This window comes from Prinia subflava, chromosome 20 (assembly GCF_021018805.1).
Source record: "Prinia subflava isolate CZ2003 ecotype Zambia chromosome 20, Cam_Psub_1.2, whole genome shotgun sequence".
Taxonomy (NCBI): Eukaryota; Metazoa; Chordata; class Aves; order Passeriformes; family Cisticolidae; genus Prinia; species Prinia subflava.
Window position 1 is genome coordinate 8453251 of NC_086266.1, and position 10372 is coordinate 8463622.

Genomic DNA, 10372 nt, shown 5'->3' on the forward strand with positions numbered 1-10372 from the left:
CAGTGTTGGTTGCCTTGTTGGCTGGACAAGGTGGCACAAGCAGGGTCACAGGAGTGGGGTTGAGGGCCAGACTCCAGCCCTAACTCGCTGGTGAGGCAGTGCCAGCACGTCAGGCACAGCAAGGTACAGCAGGGCCTGCCTTGCTCGTGTTTAATCACCGATAAGCAAATAGAATACACACAAAAAAGGGGAAGTGAGGGCAGGGGAAGACTCAGTCGTGGTGGGAGAGGGTGGTGGGGCCACAGGGTGCGAGGTCAGGCCCCCAGCCCACTGAGCAGCACTGAGAGCAGCGAGGTGAGGATCAGTGTACCCGTGGTGGCCGTGCCGGCACTGCTCACGGGGAAGGGCTCGGTGCTCTCCTGCAGCCAGGCATATGCCTCCTCCAGCTGCTGCCGCCGCAGCTCCGGCCCCACCTGCGCCCGGATCCTCTCATAGTAGGAGTTCAGGTAGCGGATCTGCAGCCAGGCACCACAGAGAGCTGGGAGGGGGGGAGTGGCCTGGATTCTGCCCCCTCTTTGGCCTTCTCTGTCCAGCTGCTCCACACCCCGACCACTGGCCCCACCTGCAGAGCTCACTGCCCCTCTTCATCCATGCATCCATCCTTGCTCTATGCTCGTTTACTCACTCCAGCTTTGTGTCATGGTCCTGTTTTCTTGCTGCAGCCACACCCCAAGCCCCTGTGCTGACCTCACATCCCTGCTCTGCTCCCCACCCTGAGCACACCCCTGTACCTGCTCTGGGGACAGGAGGCTGAGGTCGATGAGGTTGCGGTCATAGGGCACCAGGGACACCACCTCGAAGGTCAGAAAAGGCTCCTCCCCGCTCTGGTGCTGCCACAGAGAGGTGTCTTTGGGTGTCCTCTACCCCGTTGGAGTTGCCCCCACCCCTGACTCAGTGCAGGCCCCCACAGTGTGCCACCCCTGTCACCCCTGTCACCACATCCCCATTGCCCTACCTCAGTCTGTGCCTCCACCACGAGGGCGACGTCCTCAATGCGGATCCCGAACTCACCATCCTGGTAATACCCAGGCTCTGAGGGCCGGGAACACGCCTGGTGAGCCCCCAACCCCAGAGGCTCTCACAGCCCACCCCAGTGGGGCTGGATCTGGCCTCTGAGTGAGGCTGAGAGCTGACACGCTGTTCCCGGCTGGGCTCTGTGCCCAGGATTGTCCCAGAGAGCTGGGGTGCCAGTCGGGGTGCTGGGACATACCAATGGAGGTGAACATGCCGGCCTCCAGTGGCACATTGTTGGACTGGAAACCCACGGGCCCTGCAGGGACATGGGGTGGGTTAGAGCTCTGGGGACGGCATGTGCTGCAGGGACACCCCAGCGAGGACCAAGGTGCCACACCAGAGAGAACCACAGGGCCAGCACAAGGACACCCTAGCAAGGACCACAGAGCCACCAAGGGAAGGGCTAAGGGGCCACCATGGCAAAGACTGCTACAAGGACAAGGATCATCCCATTAATGATATTGGGACCACCTCAGCAAGGATCATGGGGCCACCCTGGCAAAGACCACAAAAGGTTGCAAGGATTCCCCTGCCCCTTACAGAGGCTCTGCTGGGTGATGAGAAGGCCCCAGTGAGCTCCTGTCCTTGTCCCTGTCCCCATAGCTCAGCCGACATGCCCAGCACCAATGCTAGTGGCACCTACACTCATGGACTGAGAGGAAGTTGCCAATGCCATGGCCGGTCCCATGGCCATAGTTGAGTCCAACATCCCAGAGTGCCCGGCGGGCGAAGGACTCCACTGTTCTCCCTGGGAAATGAAGAGATGGGATGGAGGCCAAGGAGCCTATGGGGCCCCACTTTGCCCTCCTGCTCCCTGTGCCAGGGGTTCTGTGCAGGGTGGAGTTTGGCACCCACCTCCTGTGTTGGATGGGAAGACGAGGCGGGAGAGGTCAATGTTGCCCATCAGCACACGGGTGTAGGCTTCCTGTAGGGCATGGTGGGGCGTGAGTGTGGTGGTACCCAGACACCCATCCCTGCACATCCAGCCCTGCCTAGGACTCTGGTGCTGAGTGCCATAGGGAGTGCTGGGCGGTGCAGGGGGTGCTAGGCATCCTAGGGGTGTCCTGGGCAGTGCAGGGGGATGTTGGCTGACATGGGAGGGGTTGGTACCTTCTGGAGCAGGGTGGGCTCACCCCAGTGCACTGTGCGAGTGATGTCTGTTGTCCCGTCCCTGCAAAGGGGCGGTCATGAATGGGGCTGATGCAGCCCCAGTGCTGGCTTTGGTGGCCCCTGGATGTGGGGCTGTGGTGGGGGGTGTCTGTTTAGAGCTACGCACAGATATTGCCCTCCAGTGTCAAAGAGGTACATCTCTCTTGCAGACAGTGTCCGGCTGCTCCCATTGGAGGGGCTGCGAGGTGAGGGGGGTCAGAACCCTCTCCCGGCTGCCCATTGCCCACCACCCCCTGCCCACTGCCCACCGTCCCCTGCCCATCGCCCACCGTGCCCCGCCCACTGCCCACCACCCCCTGCCCATCGCCCACCGCCCCCTGCCCACTGCCCACCGCCCCCTGCCCATCGCCCACCGTGCCCCCCCCACTGCCCACCACCCCCTGCCCATCGCCCACCGCCCCCTGCCCACTGCCCACCGCCCCCTGCCCACTGCCCACCGCTGCCCCAGCCATACCTGTAGTGAGCCAGTGCTGCATTGAGCCCGCTGGCTGAGATAGACTGGAAGCTGGGCCCACGGCTGTGCTCCTGGGCCCTGGAAGGCAGTGGGGAGGAGGGGAGGTGTTGGGGGTCCGTGGCTGCCCTTCACTGGGCAGGGAAGGCCTGGGGGGCAGCACTCACCAGCGAAGTGCATCGATGTGCTGAGCCCCTGAAAACTCATCCACCTGCCCCTGCGGGACTGTCTTCTCCAGCCACAGCAGGTACTGGATGACGGCCACTGCATCCCGGACCTGGGGGTGCCCAGTGGTAGTGGGGAGGGGTCATCAGCACCCTGCTTCCTCCAGTCTCCCTCCTCATTCTTCAGGAGACTGTGGGGAGGGGGACAGCCCTTACGTGGGCAGCTCGCAGCATCTCCTGCTCGTGGGTGTTTTTCACAGCCTTGGCCATCATGACAGGCGAGTACTTCTCCTCCAGCAGCTTCTCCTGTGAGGGCAGGCAGGAGGTGACACAGCTACTTGTCCCCTCAGGCCCCAGGGGCGGCCACAATGCGGTGACATGGGGCCATCCCCGAGCCTGCAGGACCCAGATGCCCCATGGCCAGGTTCGGTGCCCACCTGGGGGATGATGCCGTAGAGGCCGTAAGTGGTGTACTCGGTGCCCAGCCACACGGTGACGTTGCCCTGGGCGTAGCGGCGCAGGTGGGCACTCACCTGCCCGTACTGCTGCAGCTCCACGCACAGTGGCCCCGGGCAGCCCGAGCGCAGGGACTCCCGCGCCGCCGCCGAGAGCTGGGACTCCTCCACGAACAGGCTGGGGAGGGAGTGGGACGGGGTGGGCACAAACGTGGTAGTTACCTTCTGCCTTTGGTCACCCCAAACCCGGCCATGCCAGCAGGGAGGAAGTGCCTGGGGGGCTCAGAGAGGGTGCTCGGCTGGGAATGGGAAGAGATCTGCCTGTGAGGAAAGGGAGTATGCCGTGCCCTGTAGTGGGCTGGGAGCGGGGCGGTGGACTGGAAAAGATGTGTGGCTCAGAAGGACAGTCAGTGGGGCTGAGCTTGGCAGGATGTGATGGCTCTGGGAATAAGGGGAAAGGGAGCTGAGAGGAGGGTCCCATGGGGGCTGGTTCGGGAAAGGAGGGGTGGAAGGGGGGTGGGTGATGTGCCTCAGGCCCATCAGCTCCACCCCTCCATGCATCTGCCTTGCTGAAACCTCATTATCTTCATCATAAGGAGCCTTGACCCCGAGGCCTGTCACTTTGATTGCACAGGTACTTCCTCCAGCAGCTTTAATGACTCTGGGTGTGGAGAGAAAGTCTGGGAGAGGGATATGCCCACAGGGACATGCTGCCCACCTTATGGTCGTGTTGGTCAGGAGGGTGTAGGAGTAGAAGACGGGGTTGTAGGGGATGTCATCTCCGCGGAGGTTGAAAAGCCCTGCCAGGAACGAGTTCTCTGCACCTGAGGTTGCCACTGCCCTCCCACCCCAGAGTTCGAGTCCATGGCCCCTGCCATGGCCCCACCACAGCACTGTGGGTACTTACAGGCTGTCTCCTCCAGTCCTGACAGCAGCACGGCTGTGGGGTGCCGCATGTGCTGCTCCATCCGCTGTCGGATCCCAGCCACCTTCTCCTGCCAGCGGCTCCCTGTGAGTCAGGAAAGTGGTCGGCTCAGTGCAGGGAGCACTGTGGCCCCAGGCTGGGGGGTGCTGTGGGTGAGCACAGCTGTAGGAGGCTGGGGTCAGACCTGTGAACTCAGCTGGGAGGCTGTAGATCTTGCTGGAGGAGGGAAGGGGTCTCTGGTCACCCCATGCCTGATCCACAAGGTTGGTCTCGAGGGGGAGCAGGGCCCGGCCGGAGCCATGCAGAGCCCGGCTATAGCTGTTCCAGGTGTCTGGGGGGTGAGCAGCCCGCAGATTTGGGCTCCTGGTAAATCTGAACCCAGGGGCTGCCCTCCCGTGGGCAGGGTGACCCCCAGAGTCAGCCAGCCCTACCAATGGAGAAGAGGAAGGGGTCCAAACTGACGTTCCCCTCTGCAGGAACCGCCTTCAGGATCCACATCGTTATGGACTCGATCGAGGCTGCAGGAGAGAGCTGGGTGGCACCACGAGTTTGCACTGCATCCCAGCCCTCGCTGAGCCCAGAGGAGGCTGTGGCAGGGGCTGGGGAGCAGGGAGACTCAGTAGCCCCCCATTTTGCCCCCTCTGACTTGTCCTCTGCAGCTCCCAGTTGCAGTCCAGCTCCCGCTCTGCCTGGGTCCAGTAGCGGCTGTCAGTCCACAGTGCAGCCTTGTCCTGCGTCACCACAGCGGTGCCTGGGACACGGGTGGGAGCTCAGAGTCACCTCTTTCTCTCTCCCTGCAACCGGCAGGGACTCCCAGAAGCTCAGGGAACGGGACCATGCCATACGCATGGATGCCCAGGAATGAGGACCAGCAGGCAGGTTCCAGCCCCTCAAGGGTTTGGGGGATGCCCTCACCTGCAGAGCCGGTGAAACCAGTGAGCCAGCCCAGCCGGGCATCCCGCTCGGAGATGTACTCGCTCTGGAGCCGGGATGGAGCCATGAGAGGTGGCTGCGGGCAGGGAGCGGGTCCCCTGGGGCGCGGGGGACTCCCGCCTTACCATGTGGGCATCCGTGGAGGGCACGATGTAGGCGTGGATGCTATGGGTCTGCATGAGGCCCCGCAGCACGGCCAGGCGCGCCGTCGTGTTGGTGACTGTTGGTGGCAGGTACTGGTGGCACAGAAAGATGTGCTGGGACTGGGGGGGACGCCATGCAGGGGGTCTCAGGAACAGGGAGGGGGAGCAAGGCAGGGCTCACCGGTGGGTCCGCAGAGCAATCCCGAATGTCATTCCTGGTGGAAAGAACCTGTGGCGCCTGCCCTGCTGCATAGCCTGTGGGCATGGCGACACCCGGGAGCCTCAGGCTGCAGCCAGGGGACCAGCTGCCCCTTTGCTCCAGCCCAGAACCGCAGCAGGCAGCTGTGACCCTTGTCCCCAGCCCCAAACACCAGCTAGCCCAGCTTTAGGGCACTTTGCAAAACCCAGTGTTTTTAGCCCCAGCTAAAAACCTACATCATTCCCTGGTTCAAGAGGAGGTAAATCTCCCGGTGCCTGTGGTACAGTGGGATCATCACGGGGAGCAGCTGGTGCCTGGCACGGAGCATGGAGGGGCTGGCAGGAGCCTGCCTGGAGCATCCCAGCACTGGGGCCGCGGCAGGAACTGGCTGACAGCGGGGCCACATCCAGCTGGACGTGACCTCTCCCCGGGGCTGGCATGGGGTCCCACCACCACTCCCTGGGCTCTCCAGCACCAGCTGGCACCTGGCTTCTCACTTTGGGCCAAGGGCACACAGCCTGGCTCCTACCCCGGGGCAGACCCTCCTACCCTGGGGCAGACCCACACTTGCTTCACCCAGAGCTAGGGCTGGCACATCCCAGGTTCTCCATTTCGGGGTCCCAGATGTGCTGTCCCACCCCAGCACTGTGCCCACCGTCTGTCCTACCGTGGAGCAGGAGTGCCCAGGCTGTGATCCAGAGTGGGGGGCACACGGCTGCCCTGGCCATGGGTGGTGGGACACCAAGGGGACACTGAGCGTGACAGGTCCCTCCTCCTGTGCCTTTGCCCCAGGGGCAGAGGGATGCAGAATGGGAGGGACGAGGCACCAGCAGATACAGGGTGTGGGAAGCAGGGTTTGTTGGCCCTTTGTAAAGTGAATTCTGCTGCTAAACAAAAGCAAACAGCAAAATCAGCACAAAGTCCAAAGATCCTGCAGGAGCAGAAGTGGAAGCATGCCAACTAAGCCTGGCACTACCTGACGGCCAGGGAGAGGTCAGGGAAAGGCTTTGCTCACTGGGGAACCCCTGGGGTTTGGATCTATGGAGAGCTGACATGGGATCTATGGGGTGAGGGCCAGATGCCCCCCAAGCCAATCAGACCCCAAAGGCATCCCTCCTTCTCCAGAGGACATGGAGCCATGCAGGTGGGCACCGGCCCCTGTTCAGCGCCCAGGAGCAGCAGCCTGTGCTGAGGCTGCACAGAGGCCTGTGCTCCATGGGAGGATCCTGCTGGGATGCACCCTTTGTCCTGTCAGACCCATCAGCTCCACCCCTCCATGCATCTGCCTTGCTGAAACCTCATTATCTTTATCATAAGGAGCCTTGACCCCGAGGCCTGTCACTTTGATTGCACAGGTACTTCCTCCAGCAGGTTTAATGACTCTGGGTGTGGAGAGAAAGGCTGGGAGAGGGACAGATCTGCTGCCACAGGCATTGGATGGAGGTGTCCATCCCTGGACACAGATCTCCAGGGATGAATGCACGTCCTCAGCCAGGACAGGTCACGGAGTTGCAGATTGGTTTGGTCTGGAAAGGACATTAGAGATCCTCTTGTTCTGACCCCCTGCCATGGGCAGGGATACCTTCCACTATCCCAGGTGGCTCCAAGCCCCTTCCAGCCCTGCCTTGGACACTTCCAGGGATGAAGCACCCACAGCTGCTCTGGGCAACCTGTGCCAGGGCCTCATCACCCTCATAGGGAAGAATTTCCTTCCTATATCTAATCCACACCAACCCTCTTTAATTTAAAATCTCTCCACCTTGATCTGTTGCCATGGGCCCTGCCAAAAAGTTTGTCCCCACAGACTCATATTCCCACCTGCCCAGGCTTCCCAGAGCGCTCCCTACAGGATCGTTGTTCGTCATAGCCCATGAAGATCTTTGGGAGGTGACCCCCTCTTCTTGGGCCCAGGGTCTCTGCACCCCACAAGTTCAGCCTCAAGGCTGGATAAAGCTGGGTCTGTGTGAGGACTACAAACCCTCTGAGCTGGTACCTCTTCCCAGTGGCAGTCCATGGCCCGTTCAGCAGACAGGTCTTACCTCTCTACCCTGCAGTGACTGTCTGGCTGTGTCACCACACTGACTGTTCAGCTATGTCCCTGAACTCTCTGGCTGTGTCACTGTTCCGACTGTCCGGTTTGTCCCCACACTGTCTGGTGTGTCCATGCCTGCCTGTCCAGCAGTGTCACCTTTCCACCTGCTGTGACACCACTCCAGCTATCCAGCTGTGGCACTGGGACCCTGCTCACCACGAGGTGGCACCAGGACTGCGCAGCACAGACCCCTGTCCGCGTCCCACTGTCCTGTGTCCTGTCTAACCAGCCTGCAGCTCCAGCAGCAGCACAGCCGGGTGGTCCCCTCGCCATCTGCTCTCTCCAGCTGAGCCCTGTAACACTCGTGTCACCAATGCTGTCAGGCTGGCTGTGTCTGGCATCACCTGCTGGTCCCCTGCTCTGTGAGAGGAACCCAGGAGGGGGTCCCCATCAGGGGTAAGACAGGGACAGGTGGGAGAGGGACACCAAAACTGCTGTGATTGTTACAGCAGTTTCCCAAGGATGCCATGTGGTGCCGTAGGGACAGTCAGGCAGCAATTTGCTGCCATCCTGTTCATTAGTGACATGCGTTAATGGTTCTTCGTCCTCCCAGCCTGGTTCCTGCCGGGACTGGGGACGTGGGCTGCACCCCTCAGCCCATGGCTGCACCCCGCTCCCAGGGGGTCCACATCCCCTTTATTTGTACCCTTTGAGCTCCACCCTGCAGTGCCATCGTACCCAGTGCCATCCACGGTGCCATCACCTTCAATGGCATCCTCTTCCTCGTCCAGCTCAGGGGGTGGCACGGGCCATCCCTGGGGACCCCCAGGGCCGCGTGTTGTTCTGAGCCAGCGTCAACAGGACAAAGCTCCTTGGCCGCCGTGCGTCCGGTGGGGCCCATCCCTCCCGCGGGAGGTTTCCTCGAAGACGAGCCGGAGGAAGGCTTTGGGGGGACATCCTCCCTTTGTGGGCTATTGTTGGCCTTCCGTCACCTGCAGAGGCCGCGGGGTGACTCAGGCCGGGGTGACGCGCCCGGCAAACAGGACGCGGGGAGGGTGTGCGGGCTCAGGAATGCGGAAGGCGGTGGTGGCACCGGGATGCTGCCAGGATCCTTGAGGATGCCCTGGCAGGCAGGGTGTGCCCAGTGATGCCTGCCCAGGAGTGGGTTAGGGCACCCTCCCTGCACCACAGAGCTCAGCAGACGGGCTGCGGGTATGAGGCTGCAGCTCCTGGTCCCCCCTTTGGACACACTTTGGGGGTGCACAGCACTGGTGGGAAGTGCTGAGCCCACATTGAACCAGAATCAGAGGCTACAGGAGAACTAGGCTGGGGTGAGGGGCCACAGCCAACAGGGCTGGAACAGGTTCAGGGGATGTGCCCCTCCTGTGGTACCACAGACACGTGTGGGGCTGTGACATGGTACCCACACACTGGCTACAGCCCCTCCTCACATCCCCCCACCCCTCCTGTAGCCCCTCCTAGAGCCCCCCTCACAACCCAATACAGTCACCACCCCCTCCAAGAGCATACCCCCCATACACCCACACCCCCATGCAACTCCTCCTGCAGCCCCCCATGTGCCCCTCTTTGCTTCCACACCCTGTTGGGGCCACCCCCACCCCGCTGGCAGATGCTCCCTCAGCATGCGGTTGTACTTGTCATCCACCTTTCTGAGGGCTGATGTCACCCACCTTTGTGGATGCTTACCCTGGCCAGGTGCCTCCAAACCTGCTGCATCCCTCCCTCCTCAGCTGAGCAGGGAGGGAAAATAAAAGGAAAAGATAGATAAGGACCAGGATGTCACCAGATGAATGAGTAAAACAGACTCAGTTTGGCAAAATTAACTGTATTTCATAAAATCATGGAATAATGGAATGGTTTTGGTTGGAAGAGACCTTAAAGCCCATCTTGTTCCAAGCTCCTGCCATGGGCAGGGGCACCTCCCACTGTCCCAGGCTGCTCCTAGCCCTGTCCAACCTGGCCTTGGACACTTCCAGGGATCCAGGGGCAGCCACAGCTTCTCTGGGCAACCTGTGCCAGGGCCTCATCCCCTCACAGCCAAGAATTTCTTCCTAATATCTGATCTAAATCTCCCCTTTTATATATTTATCATCAATCAAATCAGGGCAAGGTAATGATAAAAACCCCTAAACCTTAAACCCTTTTCCCAGCTCTCCCTTCTTCCTGGGCTCAAAGTAATTCCTGATTCCTCTCGCTTCTCCCCCCTGGAATGGGGGCTGTGGGCAGTTCACCACACATCGACCCCTCTGCAGACACTGCCTGGGGCTGGAGGGGCTGGAGGAGACGGTGGGTGTGGGGTAGGACAGCCCCCTGCCTCGTTGGGTGCTGGGGAAAGGGGGACACTGGGAGGGGTTGTGTGAGCCTGGTGAAGTGGAAGGTCCCAGAATCTAAGGATCAAGCTGGGAGGGGGGTCCCAGGACCAGGGTGGAAGGGGACATGCTGGATCCAGGCTTTGCAGGGGTCCCAGGCCAAGCTGGCAGCAGGGTTAGGGTCTGGAGGCTATTCTGGGTGTGGGGGTCCCAGCACCATCGGGCGTAGGGAGTCCTAGACCAGGTTGAGCACAGAGGGCAGGGCTAGCCTGGGAGCGGGTCCCAGATTCGGGCTGGATGGGGGTCCCGGACAAGGTGGGGTGGTCTCAGGGCACTGGGGGCGCGATGAGGGGGCTGTGGGTGGGGAATCCCCCGGAGGATGTGGCGGGAGGGGATCAGGCAGCAAACCCAGATCGGGGGAAGCCCGGGGAGGTGTCCCGGCGGCAGGGCGGGGCAGGGCGGGGGGCGGACACCTCTCCCCCATCCCGGGGGCCAGATGACGGGAGGCGGCGGGGCCGGGCCGGGCTCTCACCGCCTACAAATGCGGCTCCCCCGG

General features: G+C 61.8%; 1 protein-coding gene across 1 annotated transcript; it reads right to left on the bottom strand.

Annotated features, from left to right (window-relative positions):
- Window positions 1–237: 237 nt before the first annotated feature.
- Window positions 238–10219, bottom strand: XPNPEP2 (X-prolyl aminopeptidase 2). The gene is made up of 20 exons (XM_063416570.1): window positions 5437–10219; window positions 5238–5348; window positions 5095–5158; window positions 4826–4930; window positions 4611–4697; window positions 4364–4510; window positions 4162–4263; window positions 3973–4054; window positions 3237–3432; window positions 3016–3105; window positions 2803–2912; window positions 2639–2716; window positions 2291–2362; window positions 2125–2185; window positions 1870–1939; window positions 1658–1762; window positions 1211–1270; window positions 956–1032; window positions 732–830; window positions 238–455 (listed from the first exon to the last, which is right to left on the bottom strand). Exons 1-20 carry the CDS (start codon window positions 5518–5520, stop codon window positions 255–257), a joined length of 2001 nt encoding a protein of 666 aa, XP_063272640.1. The 5' UTR covers window positions 5521–10219; the 3' UTR covers window positions 238–254.
- Between the last annotated feature and the right edge of the window lie 153 nt (window positions 10220–10372).

Excerpts from the sequence above, each read along its gene's own strand:
- XPNPEP2 (XM_063416570.1), bottom strand. The coding sequence starts at position 5,520 with ATGCCCACAGGCTATGCAGCAGGGCAGGCGCCACAGGTTCTTTCCACC. Across the intron at positions 5,349-5,436 it reads ATTGCTCTGCGGACCCACCG|TACCTGCCACCAACAGTCAC; the intron begins GTGAGCCCTGCC and ends CTGTGCCACCAG. Across the intron at positions 4,264-4,363 it reads CCTCCCAGCTGAGTTCACAG|GGAGCCGCTGGCAGGAGAAG; the intron begins GTCTGACCCCAG and ends CCTGACTCACAG.